Below are 27,094 nucleotides of genomic sequence, written 5' to 3' on the forward strand. Positions count from 1 at the left end.
AGGGGCTGAATGGTCTATCCCTGGTCTTATTTCCTTGTGATATGCAGGGGTCAAAGAGGAGATGAGAACGTGGAACAGTACCTTGTCTGCGCCAGCCGTGATCCTGGTGTAACTGGGCCCATCTGCCTCCACATGGTCCATAACCCTCCATTTAGAGCCCATTCTAAATGCCCCTTAAAAGTAAGTGTCGTCTCTGCTTCTACCACATCCTTTAGCAATGCATTCCAGATACCTAACACTCTTTCTGTAAAAAAAATACAATAAATTGCATTGCAAATCTCTTTAATTGATTCTCCCTCACCTTAAACCTGTATCATCTAATATTTGTCATTTCTATCCCGGTGAAAAAGACTCGAACTATCCATGCCCCATGCCCCATCATATGACCCCTTTAGCCTCCCCCCCTCTGGGGAAAACAATTCAAGGTTGTCCAACCTCTGTAGTTAATATTCTCCAGTCCAGGCAATATCTTGGAGAGCCTCTTCTGCACCCTCTCCATGCCTCCATATGCATAGTGTGGCGACTAGTGCTCACCAGGATGTTTCCTGGTTTAGAGGGGATAAGCAATGGGGAGAGCTTGGACAAATTTGGGGTGTTTTCTCCAGAGCATCGGAGACCTGTTAAAGATTTATAACAATTATGAGAGGCAGGTCAGAGTCTTTTCCCAGGGTTAAAGTTTTTTTTAAATACAAACATCATGTGAACAGGCCCTTTTGGCCGAATTACACCCAATTGACTGACAACCTTGGTACATTTTGAACAGTGGGAGGAAACCAGAGCCCCTGGTGAAAACCCATGCTGACACAAGGAGAATGTACATACTCGTTACAGGCAGCACCGGATTCAAACCCTGGTCCAAATCCCTGGCACTATCCACTACACTAATGTCATCCATGTTGTATGCCAGAGGACATGTGTAAGTGAGGGGGAGGAAGTTAAAAATGGGCACATTTTTGGTTTTGTTCAGACAGTGGTGGGTTCCTGGAATGGAATGGCAGAAGTAGTGATGGAAGTAGGTAGATACAACAGTGGTGTTTGACAGTCTTCCAGATAGATTACAGATGTATTGTCAGAGATTTTTCCTCCAGGCGCGGCAGAATTACCACTAATTGGTAGTTAAAAAGATAAACTGTACACATGTAAACAAACAAAGAACTGTAAACAGATAACAAATGTAAACAAACTGACTGGACAATATAGAGAGATTAAAAATGAAAATCAATAAAGTGCACAAGTGAGACCCTGATTTGGTTTGTGGTTGAGGGATCTGATGGTGGAGGGGGAGCAGCTGTTCCTGAACCTGGTAATGCGAGTCTTGTGACACCGAGACCTCTTTCCTGATGGCAGCAGCGAGAACAGAGCATGTGCTGGGTGGTAGGGATCCTTGATAATTTCTGCTGCCCTCCAACGGCAGCGTTCCCAGTAGAAGTTCTCAATGGTGGGGAGGGTTTTGCCTATGATGTCCTGGGCTGGGTCCACTACCTTTTGCAGGGCTTTACGCTCAGGAGTATTGGTGTTCCCATACCAGATCGTGATGCAGCCGGACAGCATTCTGTCCACCACACCTCTGTAGAAATTTGCCAGGGTTTCTGATGTCATACCAAACCTCCGCAAACTCCTGAGGAAATAGAGGCTCTGACATGTTTTCTTCTCGATGCAATTGGTGTGTTGGGTCCAGGAAAGATCTTCCTAGATAATGACTCCCAAGAACTTAAATGTGCTCATCCTCTCCACCTCTGATCCCCCAATGATCACTGGATCGTCCACCTCTGGCTTTCCTTTCCTGAAGTCAACAATCAACTCCTTAGTTTTGGTGACATTGAGTGAGAGGTTGTTGTTGATGCCCCATTCAGCCAAGTTTTCAATCTCCCTCCTGTACACTGACTCATCCCCTTCCTTTATCCAACCCAATACCGTGGTATCGTCAGCAAATTTGTAGATGGTGTTATTGTAGTACTGAGCCACACAGTCATAGGTGTAAAGTGAGTAGAGCAGGGGGCTAAGAACTCAGCCCTGTGGTGCTCCGGTACTGATGGGGATTGTGGGGGAGAAGTTCTTACCAATCCTCACTGATTATGGCCTGGAGGTGAGGAAATCCAGGATCCAATTACACAGTGGGGTGTTAACTCCCAGGTCTTGGAGTTTGCTGATCAGTTTTGAGGGGATGATGGTGTTAAATGTCAAATTGTAGTTGATAAAGAGCATCCTGATGTCTGCATCTTTGCTGTCCAGATGTTCCAGGGCTTTGTGTAGACCCAGTGAGATGGCATCCGCCGTGGACAATTTTCTACGATAGGTGAACTGGAATAGGAAGGGGATGGAAGGATATGGACCAGATGCAAGCACTAGAAATTTAGTTTGACTTGGACATAGTGGTCAGCACAGACACGTGGACTGAAGGGCCTGTTGCTAACTGTTCTAGGCATTGTGATGGATGGTGTGGACGTGGAGAAGCCTGTTCCTGTGCTGTAGCACTTTGTTACATGGGTCAGACAGACAGCTGTCTAGGAAGGAGAAGTATTGAGAAGAAAAATAGAGGGCTATGAGGTAAGAAGGTTTTAATATTTTGATAGGAATATACAGCATAGGTTGGCACAAGGTCGAAGGGCCTGTCCTGTGTTGAAATGTTCAATGCACCACAACCAGATGGACGTGAATGGGATGCAGAGGTACTGGAGAGCACAGCTCAGCCAAAAGCCTCGAGATGCAGTCCACCAGACATCCACTGCTATCCTGAAATCATATAAATGATGCAACGAAACATCACTTCTGTAAACGTATATCATTGATAGACATCCGGGTCCTTTACAAGATTAAGCCTGGTTGACTGTTCTCCGGGAGATCTCTGCAGTGCCCCTGAGCGTGTGTGCAGCAGTCACGGATTTACACTCTGCTCTTTGCAATATTGATTGCTGCTGTGCAGAGATGGTCCTAAGGGTGGCATTGGAACTGTTGACTCGTTCTCAATCAATTCCAGAGTTTTATGATAGATATATATACTAGATCACCACCCCTGGCAGTGTTTGTGGGTGCCTAAGATCAGTGGGCCGTAAATGCCACCTGCACGGAAATGATCTTTTTGTTTCATTTTCTATCCTCTTCCTGATGAACATTTAGTCGACAGGAAGGATAATTGACCCATTAAAGACAGCCATATGACCGTGCAGCATACAAAGAGGCCATTCAGCCCAACATGTTCATGCCAGCCAGGTTTTCCAATGGAGCTAGTTCTGTTTGCTAGCATTTGACAAACTCCTTCTGACCCTAGAGGGCATGGGTTCAGATTAAGGAGTGAAGAAGTGTCAGAGGGATCTAAAGAAGAACGTCCAGAGGGAGCCGTTAATGTGGAACATATTGCTATGGGTCAAGGGGGGGAGAGGCAGAGACCAGAAATCTCACAACATTTAAGAAATATCCTGACAAACACTTGAATCATCAATGGATATAAATCTACGGAGCACTTGCTGGTAATCGGAAACAGTATGGATGGGAACCTAATGGGTTTCAGAGATGTACAGCACAGAAACAAGCCCTTTGGACCACCATGCCTATGCTGAGCATAAGATATTGGAACAGAAATCAATGTTTCAGCACGTCCAGGCTGCCCTGCCATTTAATCATGAGCTAATATATTCTCCCACTCAGCCCCACTGCCCGGCCTTCTCCCCATAACCTTTGATGCCCTGTCTAATCAAGAACCTGTTGATCTCTGCCGTAGCTGTTACAGCACCAGCGACCCCTCAGTTTCCTCCCACCCTTCAAAACTTACTGGAGTTTGTAAGTCAATTGGGTGTAATTAGGCCAAAGGGCCTGTTACCATTGCTGTATGCATCCAATGGGTCACGTCTCCAGAATGGAGGACCATCGCCTTCCCAAGATCGTATTATATGGCGAGCTCTCCACTGGCCACCGTGACAGAGGTGCACCAAAGAAAAGGTACAAGGACTGCCTAAAGAAATCTCTTGGTGCCTGCCACATTGACCACCGCCAGTGGGCTGATATCGCCTCAAACCGTGCATCTTGGCGCCTCACAGTTTGGCGGGAAGCAACTTCCTTTGAAGAAGACCGCAGAGCCCACCTCACTGACAAAAGGCAAAGGAGGAAAAACCCAACACCCAACCCCAACCAACCAATTTTCCCCTGCAGCCGCTGCAACCGTGTCTGCCTGTCCCGCATCGGTCTTGTCAGCCACAAACGAACCTGCAGCTGACGTGGACTTTTACCCCCTCCATAAATCTTCGTCCGCGAAGCCAAGCCAAAGAAAGAAGAATGCATCCAATGACTTGGTCTCCACAACGGCCTGTGGCAACAAATTCCACAGATTCACTACCCTCTAGATACACATTCCTCCACATCCACATTCTAAGTGGACAGCTTCAATCCTGAAGTTGTGCTGTCTTGTCCAAGACTCCCCCACCATGGGAAACAACCTTTCTACATCAACTCTGTCCACGCCTTTCAACATTCAAAATGTTTCAATGAGATCGCCCCCCCCCCCCCCACCCCCCCACTTCATTCTCCTAAGTTCCAACAAGTACAGGCCAAAAAAGTTCTCAACTATTCGAACTTTATTTACTTGTACTTGGACAGAGTCTTTAGATGCCTCGGAGATTCAAGTACAAGTATAGATGCTCTGAGAGTACCTGCTCCCATTGTCTTCTCAGGCAGTACTTCTTGTACTGCCCCAGGTTTTGGATGTAAGATTCAAGATTCCTTTATTGTCAGTACAGAACATGTAATATTAGACGAAATTGCCTTCTGCCTCCCATGAAGCAAACAAAGAGTTGCCATTCGTGTCACCCCGCGCCCCTTGGAGTACGAGAGAAAGAGAAGTAAAAAAGAGTCCCTTCAGAGACACTGAGTGTCTGTGGATTCACCTCCAACGCTCCCGCAGCCTTTGCAGCTGTTTAATCCATCAGCAACATGGGCTCCAGATCCAAATCTCTGACACAATCAGGAAGTCCTCAGCACCTTCTCAAATCCCAGTTATGCTACCTGGTTCCAATGCGCCAGTGTCCAGCAGCCCGCAGCCTCTGAGGATCCCCTGACCACAAGTCTCCCACAGCCTGTTTGGGTCCCTCAGCCACTGAGCCCCTCACAGGTCTTCCGCCGTTTTCTCCTTCCCTCTAGGCTCGTCTCCTCTGCTTCTCCTTCTCTGTGGGGTGGGTGTTCTCCCTGTTTCTGGTGCCCTGTGCTGGTCTGCTGCTCCCTTGGAGTCTTTAACACCTCGTGACCGCTACCAAGCACAGGCAACGCCATCTTGGGCACAGACCTCCGCGGTTGCACTATTTTACTTATAAACAATGCTGGCTGCTTTAAAGCTGCCGGCATTAGGACTGGGCATTGAAATCTTGGGAGCAGTGCTGTGTCTCTGCTCTCCCGGGTCCACACCAGTAGCAGCGCTGCCATTACAAAAGCTCCAGCAGCATCATGGTAAATGGAACAGATCAAAATTAATCATGTCCTAGCATTTTAATATGACAGGGTTGATATTTCAGGATGCAGCTAAATAGCCAAATACTGAATACTTCACCTCTGCTGTGAATTTGGTCAAAGTTGGGATATAACAGAGAAATGGCATGGGAATGGAGGATTCCAATTCCTGAGACACTGGGAGGTTTGGGGCAAGGGTGACAAAATGAATGGATAAAAAAAATGTCGACAGGGTTGGGACTGACTTGCCGAGCAGGACCAGAATGGCTGAAGAAGGTCAAGCTAATCTGGATGACATGCAAATGTTACAGCAGAAATTCATCCTGCACAGTGGAAGGGGACAGTAATGAATTTAGAGCTACACAGCACAGAAATAGGCCCTTCAGCCCAACTCGTTCATGACCAAGTTCGTTTGCGTTTGGTCCGTATTCCCCTAAATGTTTCCCCTTCATCTACCTGTCTAAAGGCCCTTTCGTGCCAAGCTTCCACCTGGAGGCCGGCTACAAGTGCGGAGGAAAAACATACTTACCTTTCATGGAGCAGCTCTCTGGAGCCGATGGAGGCGGGACAACAGGTGCCGTAGCGCCACCGTCATAAAAACATGGCAAAGCAATGGCTGTTTTCCTTACCCATAATCCCCCACACATCTGGATCCGCTCGGAGTTCCAGCTGCGTGGGGGATTATGGGTAGGGAAAACAGCCATTGCTCTGCTGCGTTTTGAGCCACAGAGAGTGGCCCTGAAAGCCGAAGTAGCCCAGTGAGGCTGCCACAGCTCATAATGCCTGTCCCCAATGGCCACCCCTGCCCTGACAGCTCCCGCCGGCCACCTCTTCCCTGATGGCTCCCGCTTCCTGACGGCTCCCGCTGGCCGCCGTGGCAAAACATTTTTAGGTCAGTTAAATCAAACATACTAAATTCAATGAAAGTTAGTTTAATGTTTCTCCAACTTCCCACGTGATACACCAAATCTGAAATTATCTTTGAGTTCAGCTTTCATCTTTCATAATCCTTAATTATTTTTCAGGAAGCAAACCTTTTGAAAAAAAAAGATTGTCCAGTGTTATGAGTGGGATGGATGGACGGAGGAATTTGTAAAAAATCTTCCCTGTTGAGGGTGTCTAAGACGAGAAGGTTTGAATGAAACTAGGTGGTTAGGGCAGCCATTCTCAACGACTAGGACTGTTCAAAGACTGGGCCACCTTCCCTGTGAAGCAATCAGGTTTTTTTTTCCACACTTCTCTCCTACCGACTATGTAAAAAATATTTTAAAAATTATGTGAGGTAAAACAAAAACAAAGCTTTTACTTAAATGTGGTGTTGCCCCCTGGGAAGAGGTGAAGGGCCCCTCTTGAGAATGGCTGGTTGAGGGATATGGGCCAAATGAAGGCAAGTGGGACTAGCTCAGGTAGACAACTTGGTCATCATGGACCATTGGGCATCCCTTTTCTGTTAATTTGACTGTTTCAGTGTCCTGATTGATGTTACATCCTTTTACAGTGTAGTTGTCAACAACTTTTATTATGTCCATTGGCCTAAGACATCATTCAAAATTCAAGATTCCTTTATTTTCATGTAATAGCACAGAACACAAAACTGCTTCTGCCTGCCGTAAGGCAAAGAGTCGCCATTAGTGTCGCCCAGCGACCCTAATGATCCCTTCAGAGACACTAAGTGTCCATGGATTCGCCTCCAGTGCTCCCACAGTCTCTGCAGCCACATACACTCCTGTTCGATCCATCAGCAATGTTTATGAAGGAAACGTGGGAAAACCATAGTTAGGCTTCTCATCTCCAAAGGTTTTTCTGAATGTGCCCCTATTCAAAGAGAAGTTGATTCTATTTAGTGTGATTGGTCATTATTGATTCTTTAATCAACATCAATAACAAAAGAGAGACAAAAAAAAATCTGTAATCCCGGGGGTTTTGCAGGATCGTACTGTGTGAAATGTAATGTGTATTTCCAGTTTAATAGTAGTTGTGGCTTCTTAAACAGCTAGACTGGGTTGGGCTGTAGAGGACAGTGTGAGGGGCCACACTGTGGGACCGGGATCCTCATTTAAATGGACTGAACAGTCCACTTTGTACACATTGTCAATGTTTCCCTTCATCAATAATATAATTTGGCTAATTATTGAGGAATGGCACAATCAATGAGGATAGAAAAATGACTTCAATATAAGCCTGCTCTAGCTCATGAATTAGTGGAGGCCATTAAGCAATCATTATGTAAATGTTACAGCAGGCAAAGCATTGAAGATGAAGTCTTCAAAGAGCACCTGGAGAATTGCTGGGACTTCAGTGATGGGCTTGGTTGGGCTGCTGTTACTTAACACAGCTGAACTCCCTTCTCACATGTGCAAGGGAACGATAAGATGGAGATAGAAACCATGTAACATTACAGCGCAGAAAACAGGCCCTTTGGCCCTTCTAGTGGGTGCCCAAACTATTCTGCCTAGTTCCACTGACCTGCACCCTGTCCATAGCCCTCCATGCCTCTCCCATCCATATACCTGTCCACATTTTTCTTAAATGTTAAAATTGAGCCTGCATTCACCACCTCGGCTGGCAGCTCGTTCCACATCCCCACCACGGTCTGTGTGAGGAAGTTTCCCCTAAACTTTTCCCCATTCACTCTTAACCTGTGTCCTCTGGTTTGTATCTCACCAAACCTCTGTCTATCCCCTTCATATTTTTAAATACCTCTATCAAACCTCCCCTCATTCTTTTACGCTCTGGGAAATAAAGCCCTAACCTTTTTAACCTTTCCCTGTAACTCAGTTCCTTGGGTCCTGGTGACATCCTAGTAAATCTTCTCTGCACCTTTTCAATCTTTCAGATGATGAAACATTTCTAACCAGCTCAGCAATTTAATTGTGTAGTTAAAACTGTCAGGATTAGGTACCTCAAGTTTCTGGATGTTAAACAACCTCGAGGTGCACAAGAGGCTGTAACCTGGGCAAGAGCAATCAGCTGGTTCAACTCAGCGGGGCGAGCAGCATTAGCAGGGAGGAAAAGGAATTGCTGATGTTTCAGGTCAGGGCTCTTCATCCAGGTTGCTGAAGGGGTTTAACCTCTGGTTAGAAGGGCATGGGCTCTCCCCAAATCAACGTTAGAGCAGCTCCAGGGTACTCTACCTGCCTTGCTGGAGAAACTCAGCAGGTCATCCAGCACTTAGAGGGTGTAAAGGGGAACTTTATATATAGAGGAAGAAAAGGGTGTTTTAAGGCAGAGACTGTCAAGGTATCAAAGGATATAAATTTTAAAATTAGACATACAGCATGGTAACAGGCCCTTTTGGCCCAGGAGCCTGTTACACCCAATTGGCCTACAACTGCATACATTTTTGAATGGTGGGAGGAAACCGGAGCACCCGGAGGAAACCAACGCAAACACAGAAAGAACGTACAAACTCCTTACAGACAGCGTTGGATTCGAACCCCAATTCCTGGGGCTGTAATAGTGTTATGGAGAGAAGGCAGGGGAGTTTTCCTGAGTGGAGAATGATGGAATGGCAGAGCATTCTTGATGGATCAAATGGCCTACTTCTCTGCTCCTGTGTCTTATAGTAACCAACGTTTCGGGCCTGGGTCTGTCATTAGGCCTGAAATGTTGGTCACCCTCTACTTCTGTCGATGCTGCATGACCTGCTGAGTTTCTCCAGCACGTTTGTGTACTGCCTTCAACCGCAGCATTTGCAAATTTTCTTGTTTAATGCTGTTGACCTGATAATTGTTTGCAGGATATTGTCCTGCACAAACCTCTCACCCAGGTTTTCTTGCAACCCAATTCAAAAGCTTTCAGCTGCTTGAGAGATGAGATATGGTGCACCACATCTGCCCAGGAATAGCTGCCATTGAAAATGTTTACAAAACAAAGCATCAATTACCATAGCTGAGGGTGAGAGGGGACACTCTGCTCTAAGTAATGTTCAAATGCAAACCGATTCCACTTTGCTAATGGCAGCTGCAAAGATGAAGATCAGTACTGTCTGACGTGACTGGCCTTCACAGATTCCAGACCGCCCATCTGCCGCCTTGCTCCAGTTTCATGGAAACATTTGTGTGTGGGAGTTATTTGGTTCATTGTGCCTGAGCTGATCCTCCGAATACTCTCCACTCAGTCCCAATCTTTAAACTGCAAAGATTTTACCTAATTCCCGAATAATCAGCTTATCCAAACGTCTGACAAGATCAGGATGCCTTCAGCGCCTGAGGCGATTCAGGAGCCCTTCTTGCCTTCGTATCCCGCCTCCGATAGCTGGTTCCCTTGAGCCAGTCTCCATCAGCCCACAGCCCACGTGGATCCGCTGACCACAAGTCATCCAGAACCCCTCGCTGTTCTGCCGCCACGGTCACCTTCCTGTCAGGTCATTTCCTATGGTGCCCTGTGCCAATCCGCTGCTCCCCCGGAATCTGCAACTCCTCACGGCCACTGCCGAGCGCAGGCATCGCATTGTTGGGGGCAGACCCCACAGTTGCAGGATTTTAATTAAAAAGCACCTCGGCTCATTTTACTGGCCATTTAAAGCCTGCGTGGAGCCATTGACATTAGGACCAGGCAGTTGCACCCTGCAAAGCAGTGCTGTTCTCTGCTCCCCACTCTCCTGGGTCCACACAAGCGGCAACGATGCCATTACAGTGGCCCTGCAGCACCGCCACTTTATCAAATTAAGAAAGGGGCTCAGATTCACATCAGGGCCCACAAACTCAGTGAGGTGACATTTACAGCTTATCTTCACATGTTGATATGTGTGTTACTGTCTGGGACCCAGTGCTTCTGATTGACACCATTCAAAAAGGACCCTTTCCTCAAGTCAAATTTATTGTCAGAAGTAAAACATACATAGAACTTAGCCCTCGATGTTGTGCCAAAAAAAGTGTTAAACCCTCGCTACCCCATAACCCTCTAATTTTCTGTCTAAGAGTCTCTTAAATGGCCCCATTGTTTCAGCCTCCACCACCATCCCTGGCAACACATTCCAGTCCTCCACAACTCTGTTTTTAAAAAAAACCTACCCCTGACGTCTCCCCTAAACTTCCCTCCCTTCACATTGGACACGTGTCCTCTGCTGTTCGCTGATCCTACCCTGGGAAACAGGCACTGGCTGTCCACCCTATCTATACCTCTCATAATCTTATAGACCTCGATTATATCTCCTCTCATCCTTCTACGCTCAAAAATGAGAAGTCCCGGCTCTGCTAACCTGGCCTCATAAGACTATTTTCCCAACACCTTGTTGAAGGGCTCAATCCCAGAGCGTCGGTTCTGTATTTTCAGCTTTGCTATGTAAAGGACACTGTTGGACCTGCTGTGTTTCTCCTGCATTGTGTTTTTACACGTTTATTGTCATTTGATTGTACAAGTAAAACACGACAAAGTTATCTCGATAGCGAGTGAGTGCATCAGGCTTCAGCAAATAGAGGATACTGGTGAGTTGGGGATAAGAAGGGTTATAAATAAATGGCCGGCACATTGGGGGATCTAAGGTGGGTTGATGTTGGGGAAATGTCCGTGGATCCAGGCGTTATCGGTGAGTACAGGGTGAGGTGTCAGAGATTGTGCGTTGTGGAGTCAGGGGGTTACTGCTAGAGTGGTTCTGTTGAGGTTTTTGTGGCAGACCATTATATTGAATCTTCACCTTTCTCTCATTCAGGTGCCAATCCTTCTCTGCAGAATGACATGGGACACACACCCATTGATTACGCCAGGGAAGGTAAAATTAAGGAGCTACTGAAGGAGGCTGAAGTGAAGGCAAGTGCACCAAACTAAGCCCCGCGCCCTGAGCCAGATCTCACGTTAGGGGCTTTGGCTTTAGCTCAGCAAGGCCATATTCAATTGACCCAATCCACCGGTGGAGATAAGGGAGTGCCACAGTGTTGGAGGAGCTGTTTCTGAGAAAGGGATATTGATCTTTGGAGTGAAACACAAAAGTTCGCAGACAATGTAATTTTAGAAAAAACGCACATTAAATGCTGGAGGAACCCAACCAGTCTTGCAGTACCCATAGGAGGTAAAGATATATTACTGACGTTTCAGCCTGAGCCCTTCCTTCTTCAAGGTACATTAAAACCCCTGGTATCCAGAATTCAAGCAACCAGCAAAAATATTGAGTAAAATAAATTGAAATAGATAAGAATAAAATATTAGGTTAAAAAAAACCCGCAAGTTTAAAATTGAAAAACTATATGTTCACATAAACCTTTGGTGAAGATGAGAGCAAATATTCAGCCAGCGGAGAGCCTTGGTCGTGGTTTGTTCGTAGCAGCTGCTTAAATGAAGTTGTGTGAAACAGCAATGGTGTCACCCAGGATGAAGAGCTGGTTGAAGCCCCTCGCTGTTGGGATGACTATCTTAAACTATCTCCTTATCCCTGCTCAGTAAGAGTGCCCCGGTCAGAGGCTTTATCTGTAAACTTGGGGGAGGATGGTTAATGTTATTGCTCGTCTTTTGGGCGGCTCCTTGGAGGGGAGGAACCTGCAGTTGCAGCGACGGTTAAATGTTTTCAAAGAATGTGACTGAAAAGAAAGTAAAATGCTTTAAGGTTAAAATATTCATGCAAGTAAAGTTTGTTCAGTGTCTACAGTATTGTATTTTTGTCTTTTAAACTGTTTATTCTTAATGCAGGTGTGTTAGTGAGGCCTTGTTAGAGTAAGTATCAACTACACTTATCTGCTATCTATCAATCCCCATAGGTGCCAGATACCAGGCGTTTTACTTCACCTTGAAGAAGGGCTCAGGCCCGAAACATCATTAATATATCTTTACCTCCTATGGACCCTGCAAGACTGGCTGAGGTCCTTCAGCATTTACTGTGTGTTTTTATGTGGATCTTTGGTCTTGTTTGTCCTCCCAGGTTGGATGTCAATAATCCCGTGGCACTGTTTCTAAAAGGAACAGAGGAGAGATCTCCTCGATGACCCATCCAATAAAGCATCTTGGTGACCCAAGTTGGCTCCTGTGGTGGCAGCACTTTTGATTTGAGTCTCTGCCAGCTCTGTAAAAGCGATGCAAAAAATCCTAGCTGTTAAATTCATCTGCGCCCTCATCTCTTCCTACCTCTGTACTGTCTTCCAGTCCGAGAATAAAACAGGAAGGTCTGCAGACACTGCGGTGGAAGTAAAAACACAATGCTGGAGAAACTCAGCTGATTAAACAGTGTCCTTTATATAGCAAAGATAAAGATGCAGAACTATTGTTTCGGGCTTGAGCCCCTCATCAAGGGATGAGCAAAATGTAGGGAAGCATCCGATGTTGAGCCCTTTCAAGCCCAAAACATTGGTTCTATATCTTTATCTTTGTCCTATAAAGGACACTGTTTGACCTGCTGAGTTTCTCCAACATTGTGTTTTTGCTTCACTCATGGAGTTTGCAGACTTTCCTGTTTTACTCCTACCATGTTGGGAAGTGACTTCTTCCCACAGGCAGTGAGTCTGTTGAGCATTTATAGAAACCTGTAAATTATTTTTCTTTACATTTATTTTGTACCACTATGTATTGATGTTGTTTATGTGTAGGATGTGTGAACTATGGTCCAGAGGTACAATTAGATGACGACAAACTTGAACATGATGTAATTCTACAAAAATGGCAGTGCAGGTAGGCAGGGTGGTGTAGAAGTCATCTGGCACACTTGTCCTTGTTGATCAGGAAATTTTCTTTTGTCTATCATAAGACAGACAAAGGTCTGCTATCAACGGAAGTTTCCCAGCGTCCCTTATAGTCAGACAAAGAAGTAAAAGAGAGTCCCTTCAGAGTCACACTGGGTGTCTGTGGATTCGCCTCCAGCACCCCTGCAACCTCTGCAGCCACACAGCCTTCAATCCAAACCATCGCATCCAGATGCAAACCTCTCACATGATCAGGAAGCCTTCAGCGCCTTCAGCACGTTCTCGCATCTTGGTTCCGATACTTGGTACCCCTTCAGCCAGTCTTTAGCAGTCTGCAGCCTGGTGTAAGTCCCTTGACTGCAGTCACCAGCAGCCTGCAGCCTGTGTGGTTTCCGCACCTTGAGGCTCCAATAGCCCGTCTCCTGTGTGTTCTTCAGCCTTAGAGCTCCTCGCCGGTCTGCCGCCATGGTCACCGACTCATAGGTTGTCTCCTCTGCTGCTCCTTCTCAAACGGGATGTAGTCTCCCCATTTCCTAGTGTCCTGTGCCACTCCTCTGCAACCCCTGGTGGTGCTGTCGATCATGGGCACTGTCGTCTTGAGATTTTAAAATAAACCACCATCGGCTCCTTTAATAGGCCATTTATAGTCTGTACAGGGCCAACGGCAGTCAGATTGGGCGGTTGAATCCCACGGGGAAGCACTTTGTCACCTCTCCCCATTCTCCGTGGGTCCGCACCAGTGCTGCTGTTACAGGAGCTCCAGCAGTGCTGCCATCTTGAAGATGGTCTGTCTGGCAGTGCACAAGCCCATGGTCAGACATGTCAGCTAGGGAATGGGGCGGGGAATTGAAATGGGCGGCCACTGGGAGATCTCCGCTATTGCAGTGGATAGAGCTGAGGTGCTCAACAAAGCGATCTCCCAGCCAATTTCTCCAGCATAGAGGAGAACGCAACGGGAGCACTGGATGCAGAAGACAAACAAGCTTGGTTGTTATGGACAAGGTGGGCTGAAGGGTCTTTCTCTTTGCTGTAGATTTGCTCTTTGCTCTAAATGCACACACACACACACACACACACACACACACACACACACACACACACACACACACACACACACACACACAGAAAATGTCATCGCTCTATAACAGTTTTCTTATTATGTTTTAGAAAGTGACTGATGATAAATTGTCTGAAATGAAATTTCCTATATAAAAAAAATGAATGCAGTAGAAAACAAATACTCAATAAACTGATGGAATCCATCATTTGTAGGCTTTCAGATGGGGCAATAACTGCGTGACAGCTCCCCTGTGAAAGCAAAGCTCACAACAGCTTGAGCTGAAACTGAAGCCAAACATTCAGGTCCTTCTGGCGGAAGATGCATCATTTAAACAACTCGGGCACACAGATGTCTGTCTGCGTAAAGACAGAGAGAGGAGTCCAGTGTGTTTTGTTCACCTGGTATTTACTTCTTTGAACTAGTCCCAAACTCAGTCTGAAACATGCAACATCAAATAACAAATGGATTGAACGCTCAAATATTATCCAGGCAGCTAAACTGTCTGTAATTTACATTCAAAACTTAAAAAATGGTGTAAAGCTGCAGATACCTTAAATAATTTAATCAGGAATCATGAAATAAATGTTTTATTTTTCTCTTAAAAAATTGCAGATAAAAATAAATGAAATTTTCAGTACATTTTCTCGTGCTTTTCTCATCTTTTTCCCTCATTCAAAGGTTCAGGCCACTGACAGGGGATCAGGTCACTAAACACTGACCATCCACAGGAACCTTGGCTGTGCTCCTGGTTCATGTGGCAGCACAGTACCCTGTCGAATTTCACTAAATGTTACATCACAGCTGTGCTGGACTCTCCCCTCGCCGTCACCCGCACACACGCACAAACGCCAACACCATCTTGCATGTACACACCGTGAAACCTCCCACTCAATCGGGACCTCGTAGAAGCATTTCAAATGTTGAAAGGCCTAGACAAAGTAGATGTGGCAAAGTTGTTTCCCATGGTAGGGGAGTCGAGGACAAGAGAATTGAAGAGCGCCCATTTAAAACAGAGATGCAAAGGAATTTCTTTAGCTAGAGAGGGGTGAACCTCTGGAATTTACTGATCCAGGGGTCTGTGGAGGCCAGGTTGTTGGGTGCATTTAAAGTAGAGATTGATAGATATAGAACATAAAATAGGATAGAACACTACAGCACAGATCTCGATGTTGTGCCAACCCACATATTCCTAACAAAGAAAATGTAACCTTCTATTTTTCTTCCATCCACGTGTCTGTCTAAGAGTCTCTCAAATGTCCCTAATGTTTCAGCCTCCACCACCACCCTTGGCAAGACATTCCAGGTCCACACCACTCCCTGTGTAAAAAACCTGCCCCTTATGTCTCCCCTGAACTTTCCTTCCTTCACTTTATACAAATATCCTCTAGTATTTGCTATTCTTGCCCAAGGAAAGAGCTGCTGGCTGTCCACCCCTTGCAGTCAGAGAAAGCAAAGCAAAAGAGAGTCCCTTCAGAGTCACTGAGTGTCCAGTGATTGGCTTCCAGCGCTCCCCGCAGCTTCTGCAGCCACACAGACCAGTCCGAACCATCGGCAACCCAAGCTCCAGATCAAAATCTCCAACGTGACCAGGAAGGCTTCAGCACCCTCTCGCATCCTGGTTCTGATACTCGGTACCCCTTCAGCCAGTCCGCAGCCTGGTATGAGTCCCTTGACCACAGTCACCAGCAACCCACAGCCTGCATGGGTTCCTCACCTCGGGTCCCAACAGCCCACCATCTGGGTGTTCTTCAGCCACAGAGCCCCTCAATGGCCTACCGCCATGGTCACCATCCTGTGGGTCATCTCTTCTACTTCTCCTTCTCAAATGCAGGATGTTATCCCTGTTTTCTGGTGCCCTGTGCCAGTCCTTTGCTTCCCCAGAGTGTGTAACACCTCAAGGCCAAAAAGCCAAGCTATTTGTCTACATTGAACCTTGAAGGGTTCCACCACAAAATGCTGCCAATTCTTTTTTCCCCACTAGCACTGCTCCACCAGATTGTTTTGGTCCCCTCTTTCCTATCCATGCACCCATCTAAATGTCTAATGAAGGTCAAAGTTCTCCCCTCTCCAACTACTTCCTCGGGCAGCTCGTTCCACACACCCTCCTGCCTCTAAGTGAAAAAGGTGCCTCTCAAGTTTCTTTGAAATCTTTCCCTCATCTCTGCCCTTTAATTTTAGACTTTACTGCCCTGGGGAAAAAATCCTTACCTAGATTAATTAGATTTAAATTGGTTAGATTGATCGTGGATTGGGTGTATAAATGTCAGCACCACATTGTGGGCTGAAGAGCCTGTTTTATGCCATACCATTAGATGTTCTATGTGCTAAAAGGTACTGAGTGTTCTGCCTCCAAGACCTTTCCAAGCAGAGAGTTCCAACCACTTGCCATTTGGAAAAAGTAAGTTCTTAACTCCCCTCTATTCCTTCTCCCAGTTCTATTAGTGTAATTGTTCCCTTTGCTGCACATTGTATATCTACCCTGACAAGGTCTTACATACTTCTAAAGCTCTCTTATATTACTCAGCAGGCAAACCTTGTGTGCATTAAATCAAAGTATTTACAGTATATGAAAGGATGCTAATAAAGCTGTTGGAGCAGAAATGGGCCATTCAGCCCATCAAGTCTGCCTCGCCATTTAATCATGAGCTGGTCCATTTTCCCACTCAGCTCCACTGCCCGGCCTTCTCCCCATAACCTTGGATGCCCTGGCTAATCAAGAACCTATCAATTTCTGCCTTAAATACACCCAAATTCCACAGATTAACCACCCTCTGGCTGAAGAAATTCCTCTGCATACCTGTTCTAAGTGGACGTCCTTCAATCCTGAAGTTGTGCCCTCTTGTCCTCGACTCTCCCACCATGGAAGGGTTTCATTTTTTTTTGGTAGGTATATATGGGTCAGAAAAACATTGGGGGCTGAAGGGCCTATACTGTGCTGTAATGTTCTATGAGAAACAATCTTTCTATATCTACTGTCTATGTCCTTCAACATTCAACATGTTTCGATGAGATTCCTCCCCCCCACCCCATTCTCTTAAATTCCAACGAGTCCCAGAATCATCCTCGTGAACCTCCTCTGAAAAAAGGAGCTTAAAACATCACATTCCTGCTTTTGTATTCTATTCCTTTTGAAATGAATGCCAGCGTGTGACAGACCCAACCACTGTTGAACAACCCTTGTGTTTCTCTCGTTTACAGTACCAGGACAGGCAGAAGAAACGGGAGGCAGAGGAACGGAGACGGTTTCCCCTGGAGCAGAGACTGAAAGAGCACATTATTGGTCAGGACACCGCCATCACAACTGTCGCAGCAGGCAAGTACAAACCGATCGGCTTGTAGGTTTACACCAGGGGAGTCAAACTCAAATTCACGGAGGGCCAAAATTAAAAACTTGGACTAAGTCGAGGGCCGAACTAAATATTTATTGAAAATTTTCAACAACATCTGCATGTTTTCTCTTCTTTCAACATATGTAATGTTAAACTTTAGGATATAACTTTAGGAGGATAATGTTACAGGTCAGGAGTAGGTAGCTCAAGTTCACCCTTTGCTTGACCTGAGGGAAACATATTTGGTCCCTGTGGGGATGTAGTCAGCATTCACAGGCTGTGTCCATTTTGGCTGTGTCCATTCAGGACTCAGCATTTCCTGCTCACTCCTCAGGCTCTAGGCCTCTATTCACCCTCGACCCACCATCCCTCTACCTGACTAGTCCTTTACTCAACCTCTATTCACCCCTCACTCCACTCGCTCTGCCTCTACCCACCCCATCCTATACACGCCCCTCTACTGCCTCTCCTCTCAACCTGTTCCTCCCTCTACCGGTCTCTCACCCTCTAATCACCCCTCCCCTACTCGCCCTGCCCTTCCCCTTTTACCTCTTCCCTATCCACCCCTCCTTCTACTCATCCCTCCCTCTAACTGCCCCTCGCACCACCATAACTTCCCCTTCCCATTACTCCTCACCTACACCCTCTGCCCACCCCTGCTTACCCACCCACTCAGGCCCAGCGCGCTGCCGATCAGCCTTTGCGGAACAGCGGGGGCCGTGCGCAGCCTGCCATCTCCATCGTGCCAACAGGAAATCACAGGCGCTCGCCAATCCGCCGCACCGCTCGACAGGTGGGAGAAGTGACTGGTTGTGCGGGGAGCCTTCCAACTGGCTTGCCGGCTGATGACATCAACAGACTTCTCGTGTTACAATTTTGTTTTCCCCGTTCTCAAAGTTTGCACGGTCAACCTGCAACACTCTTGCTCTCTCCGCGTCCCGTGGATCTGATGCCCGGGTGTTGTTAGGATTCCCAGCAGAAGGTTTATGGAACTTTACCATTCTGGATTCCTTTTTGAGAATATTCTGGCCATCTTTTAAGGGGGGTGGTTTTAGGGGGGAGGGGATAGTTAGGGGGTGGGGAAGGATGTACAATGAAGGGGGAGGATGGTGGGGGTGACATTACCAAAAAACAGCATCGGCTCTCGCTGCAGGGCGGGCCACCTCTAATACATTTTTGAAATGATCTTGCGGGCCAAATATAATTATATCGCGGGCCAAATTTGGCCCGCGGGCCAGAGTTTGACATGTGTGGTTTACAGAGTAATTTGCCATTACAAAGCTGCAGATGTTTTTCGAGTTAGAAACAGACCTAGCTTGTCTATGACAAACAATGTTCTCTCCTGCTTTAGTCCCACTTGTCCACAGTGAATCATTCCCCCTCCAATCCCCTCCCATCCATGTCATTAGCCAGATGTTTCTTAAAGGAACCTAATGTTCAAGTTCAGATTTATTGTCAGAGTATGGACATGGCATCACATACAACCCTGAGATTATTTTTCCCGTGGGCCAGACAGAATTTTGAAAGGTAGTTGCGATCTCTGCAGCCCGCAGAGAATCGGGCTTTGATGGACGGTGCCACGTACCTGCCTAAACCACTCCGGCATCTTATTCGTTCCATGTGGCCACTTCTCTGCATAAAGAACTGTCCCTTCTCAATCCCACCCCCCTCACCTTACCGTTAGGGTCTCTCATCTTAGATCCTCCCACTGCAGGAAGCTGTCAGTGCCCCTCATGATTTTATAGACTGCAGCAGGATCCCCCTCAACTTCCTACATTCTCAGGAAAGCAGGCCTAGTTTCTACAGTCTCTCACAGTAAGTCAACTTCCCTTATCCAGGCAACAACTTCATAAACCTGTTCTGCACCCTTTCCAACTTTATAATATCCATCCTACAGCTCAGTGGTCAATACTGCACACAATATTCCAAGTGTGGCCTCACCAAGGGTCCAACCGATGAAGGCAAGCGTCTCACTCTTGTCACTGCTCTGTCTGCCTGTGCTGCCATCATTAAAGAGCCGTGTACCTACAGTGCATCCCTTGGTCCCTCTGCTCCACAGCACTCGTTAGGGCAGCCATTCTCAATAAGAGCACTCTGGCCCCTCTGGGGGTCACAGCACATTTAAGTAAATGCCTTCTTTTCACCTCTGTTACATCGATTTTGTTTTGTGTAGTTGTTAGGAGAGAAGTATGGAAGAAACCAAAACTTAACTGCTTCACAGGGAAAGGGGCCCATAGTCTTTGACCAAAGTCCACAGGAGGCCATAGCCAAAAGACGGTTGAGAATGAGTGCTTTAGGAGACTGATGCTAATGTAGTAAGTCCTGCCCTGGGTCCGTTTATCCAAACGAAGCACCTCGCACTTCTTCAAGTTGAACTGCATCTGCCATTCCTTGGCCTGGGTCCCCTCTGATCTACCTTCTGTTGTAGACTTGGGTAATCTTCTTCACTGCACACCATAGTACATACTCTTGTGTCTTCAGAAAACTAACTTACTTTGCCATCAATATCCTTGTCCAATGTATTTATATTATATATACATAGACAACAGACTCGCCAAGGCAAATAGCGCCTTTGGAAGACTACACAAAAGAGTCTGGAAAAACAACCAACTGAAAAACCTCACAAAGATAAGCGTATACAGAGCCGTTGTCATACCCACACTCCTGTTCGGCTCCGAATCATGGGTCCTCTACCGGCACCACCTACGGCTCCTAGAACGCTTCCACCAGCGTTGTCTCCGCTCCATCCTCAACATCCATTGGAGCGCTCACACCCCTAACGTCGAGGTACTCGAGATGGCAGAGGTCGACAGCATCGAGTCCACGCTGCTGAAGATCCAGCTGCGCTGGATGGGTCACGTCTCCAGAATGGAGGACCATCGCCTTCCCAAGATCGTATTATATGGCGAGCTCTCCACTGGCCACCGTGACAGAGGTGCACCAAAGAAAAGGTACAAGGACTGCCTAAAGAAATCTCTTGGTGCCTGCCACATTGACCACCGCCAGTGGGCTGATAACGCCTCAAACCGTGCATCTTGGCGCCTCACAGTTTGGCGGGCAGGAGCCTCCTTTGAAGAAGACCGCAGAGCCCACCTCACTGACAAAAGGCAAAGGAGGAAAAACCCAACACCCAACCCCAACCAACCAATTTTCCCTTGCAACCGCTGCAATCGTGTCTGCCTGTCCCGCATCGGACTGGTCAGCCACAAACGAGCCTGCAGCTGACGTGGACTTTTTACCCCCTCCATAAATCTTCGTCCGCGAAGCCAAGCCAAAGAGACACAAAAAGTAATAGCCCGTGTACCATGGGTGGTGGTGGAGGCTGAAACAATAGGGGTATTTAAGAGTCTCTCAGAAAGGCACATGGATGAAAGAGGGTTATGAGGTAGGAAGGTTTTTGGTTTTTTTGGTAGGTATGCACAGGTCGGCACAACATCGTGCCCTGCAGGTCCTGTACTGTGCTGTAGTGTTCTATGTACTGATCCCTGAGGCACTCCACTGGTCATGATTCCCCCAGTCTGGAAAAACTGCCGTCGACACCCACTCTCTGACTTCTATCACTGAGACAATTTTTATCCAGTTGCCTGGTTGGCCTCCTGACCCCTGTGCCCTAACCTTCCATATCACCCTACTCATCAAATACTTCAATAAAATCTGTAGAAATACATTAACATCATCTCCATTGCCCTTGACTAATCTTTTGGTTACCTCTTCAAAAAAATTTTTATTGAGTTCATGAGACACGATTTCCCACCCACAACTCTCTTTAATTTTCCCCTGCCCATCCAAATGTTGATAGATGCTTTCCCTCTGAATCTTCTCCGCTAGTTTCCCTACCATTAATGTCAGACTGACAGGTCTTTAGATACCCAGATTATCCTTTTTGAATAATTGCACCATATTTACCATTATCCAGTCCTCCGGAACTACTTCTGCCTTCAGTAATGAGTTAGAAATATCTGTCAAGGCCCCAACAATGTCCTTCCTACCTTCCCATAATGTTCTAGGATGTACCTGGTCTTGGACCTGTAGATTTATCCTCCTTGATTGAATCTAAGTGAAACGTGAAGGTCTGCAGATGCAGTGACTAATAAAAACACAGTGCTGGTGAAACTCAGCAGGTCACACAGCGTACTTTATATAGCAAAGATAAAGGTACATAACTAATGTTTCGGGCTTGATCCCTTCATCAAGGTATGGGAAACTGTAGGCAGATGATGGAATAATTGGTGGGGGGAGGAGCACAGTCCCACAGGCAGGAGGTAATAAGTGGATAAGGGAGGGAGGGCGCAACAGCAAGCAGGAGGAGGGGGGATAGCTCTGGGAATGGGTTAGGAGCTGAAGGAAAGGAGACAGAGGGATAGGGAAGAGAGGGAGAATGGGGAGTGGGCCAGCAAAAACCCGAGAAGTCGATGTTAATGCCATCCGGATGGTGAGTGCCCAGATGGAATATTAGATGTTGCTCCTCCAGTCTGCACTGCCAAACCAAGGCCATTTGTAAATTGGAGGAGCAGCACCTAATATTCCCATCTGGGCGCTCTCCAACCAGCTGGAATTAACATGGACTTTTTCAGTTCCTGCTAGCCTGCTCCCTGTTCTCCCTCCCTTCCCCATTCCTCTGTCTCCTTTCCTCCATTTCTCCACTCCCTTCCCTCTCCATTCCCAGAGCCATTCCCCCTCCCCCTGTTTGCTGGTGTGCCCTCCTCATATCCACCTATTACCTCCTGCCTGTGGACCTGTGCTACTCCCCAACCCTCCACCCACCATTTGGTTTGAGCACCTGCTACATTTGATCATCCCTTGATGAAGGGCTCAGGCCCGTGGCGAAGGTTACCTTTGTCATATAAAGTACACCGTGTGACCTGCTGAGTTTCTCCAGCATTGTGTTTTTTTTTATGCCATCTTAAGTCCCTTTTACACAGCCACTTCAAGGTGGGAATATTGCATCTTTATTGCCCCCACCAATTAGACAAACCCCTCCCTCCAAATAAGGTTTACTTGTATATCTAAAATACTAAGGAAACGAAGGGTGATATTTGGAAACCAGACAGTGCTGCTTGGGAGCATCCAAACGTTAATTTGTTAAATTATGATAGTACTCCTTGAACATTTACATTTTTAACATTACATCTGATTTTTTCCAAACTTAGGAAGGCCATGACCTCCTGTCACCATTGAGTATGGGTAGGTGGAGCACTGTCTTTCCATTTCATCAGAATTGCCTGTCTGATGAGGTAAAAGCTAAAGTTCACTACTGAGATGACCTATAATATTTCCTCTTCTTGTAGAAAGAAACAAATTGAGCAATATTAAGGTGCATGGTTCTAATTTGACCCTAAAAATAACTGAAAATAATATTTCCAAAAATCTTCTACACTGGGTTATCCCAAAACATATGTTATAATGAAGCCTTGGAAAATTTTACATTTCTCACATAATGAAGCAATATCAGAATAAAAGCAAGGTATATTAACTTTTGAAATTTCCCAGTCCTCGTGTGTGTGTGTGTGTGTGTGTGTTATGTGTGTGTTGTGTGTGTGTGTGTTATGTGTGTGTTGTGTGTGTGTGTTGTGTGTGTTGTGTGTGTGTTGTGTGTGTGTTATGTGTGTGTTGTGTGTGTTTTATGTGTGTGTTGTGTGTGTTGTGTGTTGTGTGTGTTATGTGTGTGTTGTGTGTGTGTGTTGTGTGTGTGTGTGTGTGTGTGTGTGTGTGTGTGTCCAAGGCATGTTCCCAATCACTCTTATTCTTAACTAATGAGGCTATTCTCAAGTCCATCAAATTTCTGTAAATCATTGATATTGAGTCTCTATGAGAAGGTTGAAAGTCAAAAAGTAAATCAAGAATGTTTGTTTCAGAAATCTGTGGAAAATCAGAAAGTTTAGACTGAACAAAATGCCTGACTTGTATTTCCATAATAAGGTAATAAAATAGAATATAAGTTCATAAAATGTCCCTAAGAGATCTGAGAGTCTCATTTCAATTAACGTGAGAGAACTTAGAAAATTCCCATTATACGAAGAATAAAGTCCTGGAGAAACTCAGGGGACCGAAGCCAGGCCCCAGTGAACTAAACGTTAAGGATTCGAAGAGGATGAACAAATAGAGGATCCATTGGCTGAGATTTTTCATGTCTCACTAAACTGCGGGTGAGTGCTGCAAAATGGGAAAACACCCAAGTGACTCCCTTTTTAAAAAAGGAGAAAAGCAGACGGTGGGGAAAGTTACAGGTCAATCTATTCAAGAGTTGTCAGAACCAGGTTTATTGTCTTGAAGTTGTTTCACGAAATTTGATGTTTTGCTGCAACAGTATTGTGCAGAACAAGGTGCAAAAATTGCTAAGAGTTACAATGCCCTCTATAATGTTTAGGACAAAGACACATTTCTTTCCTTCATTTGCCCCTATGTTCCACAGTTTAAAATTTGTAATCAAATTATTCATATGGAATTAAGTCAGGGTTATTTGTATACATTTGGGTTGACCAGGTAGAAATTCCAGCGCTTTTTATACATAGTCTCCTCATTTCAGGGGACCATAATATTTGGGACATTTGGCTTGACAGGTGGGTATGAGTACATGTTTAATAGCTTCATTGGTGCAGGTGTAGGAGAGCTAGGTCTGCTTCTAATCACCTTTGAAGTCTGCAGTTGCCATTTTTCAACATGAGGGCTCGAGTTGTGCCAGAAAAGTCAAAGAAGCCATGATGAGGCTGAAAATCAAGAATAAAACAGTAGGAGACGTTGCCCAAACCTCAGGATTATCAAAATCAACAGTTTGGAACATCATTAAGAAGAAATAGCCTACTGGTGAGCTCAGTAATCGCAAAGGGACTGGTAGGCCAAGGAAGACTCCACTGCTGACGACTGAAATCTCATCATAATGAAGAAAAAAATCCCCAAAGGTATGTTTGACAGATCAGAAACACTCTTCAGGAGGCAGATGTGGACGTGTCAATGAGTACTGTCCGCAGAAAACTTCATGAACAGATAACTTGAGTCTACACTGCAAGGTACAAACCACTGGTTAGTCACAGAAACAGGATGGCCAGATTACAGTTCGCCAAGAAGTATTTAAAAGAGCCTGCAGAGTTCTGGAAAAATATCTCGTAGACAGATGAGTCCAAGATTATGGAAAGAGCAAAGTTTGGAGGTGTAAAGGAACTTCCCAAGATCCAAAGCAAACCACCTCATCTGTGAATCATGGTGGTGGGGGTGTCTGGCTGCCACAGGTACTGGTACATTGATCTTCATTGATGATGGAATTGCTGATGGCAGCAGCAAAATTAATTCTGACGTGTATAGAAACATCTTATCTACTCAAGCTTGAGCAAATGCCTCCAAACCTATTGAACAGTGCTTCACCCTACAGCAAGACCATGATCCCAAACGGACTGCTAAAGCAACAAAGGAGATTTTCAAAGCTAAAAACTGGAAAATGTTTGAATGGCCAAGTCATGGCCATTGAGCATGGCCTTCCATATGCTGAAGAGAAAGCTTAAGGGGACAAGCTGCCAAAACAAGCAGGAGCTGAAGGTGACTGCAGTCGAGGCCTGGCAGGGCATCACCAGAGAAGATGCTCAGCACCTGGTGATGTCTCTGGATCACAGACTTCAAGCAGTTATTGCACGTAAGGGATAGGCAACAAAATTCTAAACACGACTCTTTAATCTACACACCATTGCTGAGTCCCAAATATTGTGGTGCCCTGAAATGAGGGGACTATGTATAAAAAGTGCTGGAATTTCAACCTGGTCAAACCAACATGTATATAAATAACCTTGAATAAAATCTGGAATGTTCACTTTAATCACATGTGAATTGTTTGATTACAAATTTAAAACTGTAGAGCACAGGGGTAAATAAAGGACAAAAAAAATGTGCCTTTACAGATAAAAGATCCATTGGTTGAGATTTTTCATATCTCGCTGAACTTCAGGAAGGAACTGCAATATTGGAAAACATCCCAAGTGATTCCCTTGTTAGAACAGGAAAAAAGCAAAAGGTGCAGGTGGGAGAGGGTTGGGGTGGGGGGTGGGGGTGGTGGTGGGCGCTGGATACCAGTTTATCCGAGAGCTGTCAGAATCAGTCTATTGCCATGAACATTTGTCACCACGTTGGTTGTCTTGCGGCAGCAGTATTGTGCAGTACAGGTGCAAAAATTACATTTCCCTAAATACACTATTTAAAAACAATTAGTGCACAAAAAGAGAGAAAGGGAGGTGGTGTCTGGGGTTCGGTGTTCGTTCAGAAATCTGATAGTGGAGGGGAAGAAGCTGTTTTTGTACCGTTGGGTACATGGGAGCCATGAGAAGAGGACATGGCTAGACTCTTTCAAAGAGGAAATAATTTTGGAGAGCTGAATCTAATTAAATTTAGTCAGCATTTTTATGAAAGTTAAATCATGTCTGATTTTGAGAGTGAACCAGTAGGAGTTGATGGAGTTGAACCTGTAGATGCAGTGTATTTAGATTTCCAAAGGTACTGTTTTTAACAAGATGTCACGCAGGATGTTGTTATTAACTTAAGCCACCATTGTAGTGGAGAAAGTGTGTGAGAATGGATTGAAACTTGGTCATTGAGTCATAGAATAAATGGTGCCTGTTTGGGCTGGAAGGAGGTAACCAGCGGAGAACGGCAGGAATCATCTCTTGATTGGCGATTATGTATGTTCACGATAATGACCTGGAGGAAGGAACAGTAGGCAATGTTCCCAAATTTACTGATGAAAACAGCTGGAAGGGAATGTGGTGATGAGGATTCTGCAAAGGGATATAAATGGATTGAGTGAGTGGGTAAAAGAGTGGCAAATGGAGTTTAAAGTGAGCCAGGGTCAGATCACGCATTTTGGGAAATCAAAAGGCAGGTTATTATCCAAATGGAGAGGGACTGCAAATGCGGGAAGTACTCAAAATTCAAAATGATTCAAGATTCCTTTATTGTCATGTAACAGTACAGAACATGTAATGTTACACAAAATTACCCTCTACCTGCCATAAGGCAGACATAGAGTCGTCATCAGTGTTGTCCGGCACCTCTAAAGAGTAAGAGAAAAAGAGAAGCAAAAGAGAGTCCCTTCAGAGTCACCGAGTGTCCATGGATTTGCCTCCAGCGCTCGCCACAGCCCCTGCAGCCACACAGACCCTTGTTCAATTCATCGGCAGCCTGAGCTTCAGGTTGAAACCTCCTACACGATCAAGAAGCCTTCAGCGCCCGAGCCCCCTTCGGGGAGGGGGCCTTCTTGCCCTCAGCACCCTCTCAAATGCCAGTTCCAGTACCTGGTTCCAATGAGCAACTCGACAGAGGATTTCAGTGCATGAGGTCACCAAAGCAAGTGAGCAGACAAGGCCAATGTATCGTCAAGGTTTTTGTCATGAAAGGAGAATTTTAAATTTAGGGGAGTTTTGTTTTAATTATACAGAGTTGGTGAGGCCTCACCTGGAATATTGCATATAGTTATGGTCCTTTACCTAAAATTCAACAGCTCGTTCCTGGAATGAGAGCACTGTCCTATCGAGAGGGGTGAAATATTTTAGTCTAAACCTTGCAGTTTAGAAGAATCAACCGGGTAGATGTTGGGATGTTTGCAGTCAACACAACCTGCTGGGGGAGCTCAGAGGGACAGTGGGAGTAAAAGAATGGCCAACTTTTCAAACCCGGAACACTTCAAC

At 45.8% G+C, this 27,094-nt stretch overlaps 1 protein-coding gene across 1 annotated transcript in view; it reads left to right on the plus strand.

Annotated features, from left to right (window-relative positions):
• The window catches only part of clpb (ClpB family mitochondrial disaggregase), a 165,497-nt gene that overhangs the window by 68,944 nt on the left and 69,459 nt on the right, over nt 1–27,094 (plus strand). Inside the window, exons 6-7 of the mRNA XM_069892197.1 lie at nt 11,087–11,184; nt 17,299–17,413. Coding sequence (XP_069748298.1) covers nt 11,087–11,184; nt 17,299–17,413 — 213 coding nt within the window. The remainder of the gene's footprint in view (nt 1–11,086; nt 11,185–17,298; nt 17,414–27,094) is intronic.

Source organism: Narcine bancroftii, chromosome 7, assembly GCF_036971445.1.
Source record: "Narcine bancroftii isolate sNarBan1 chromosome 7, sNarBan1.hap1, whole genome shotgun sequence".
NCBI lineage: Eukaryota > Metazoa > Chordata > Chondrichthyes > Torpediniformes > Narcinidae > Narcine > Narcine bancroftii.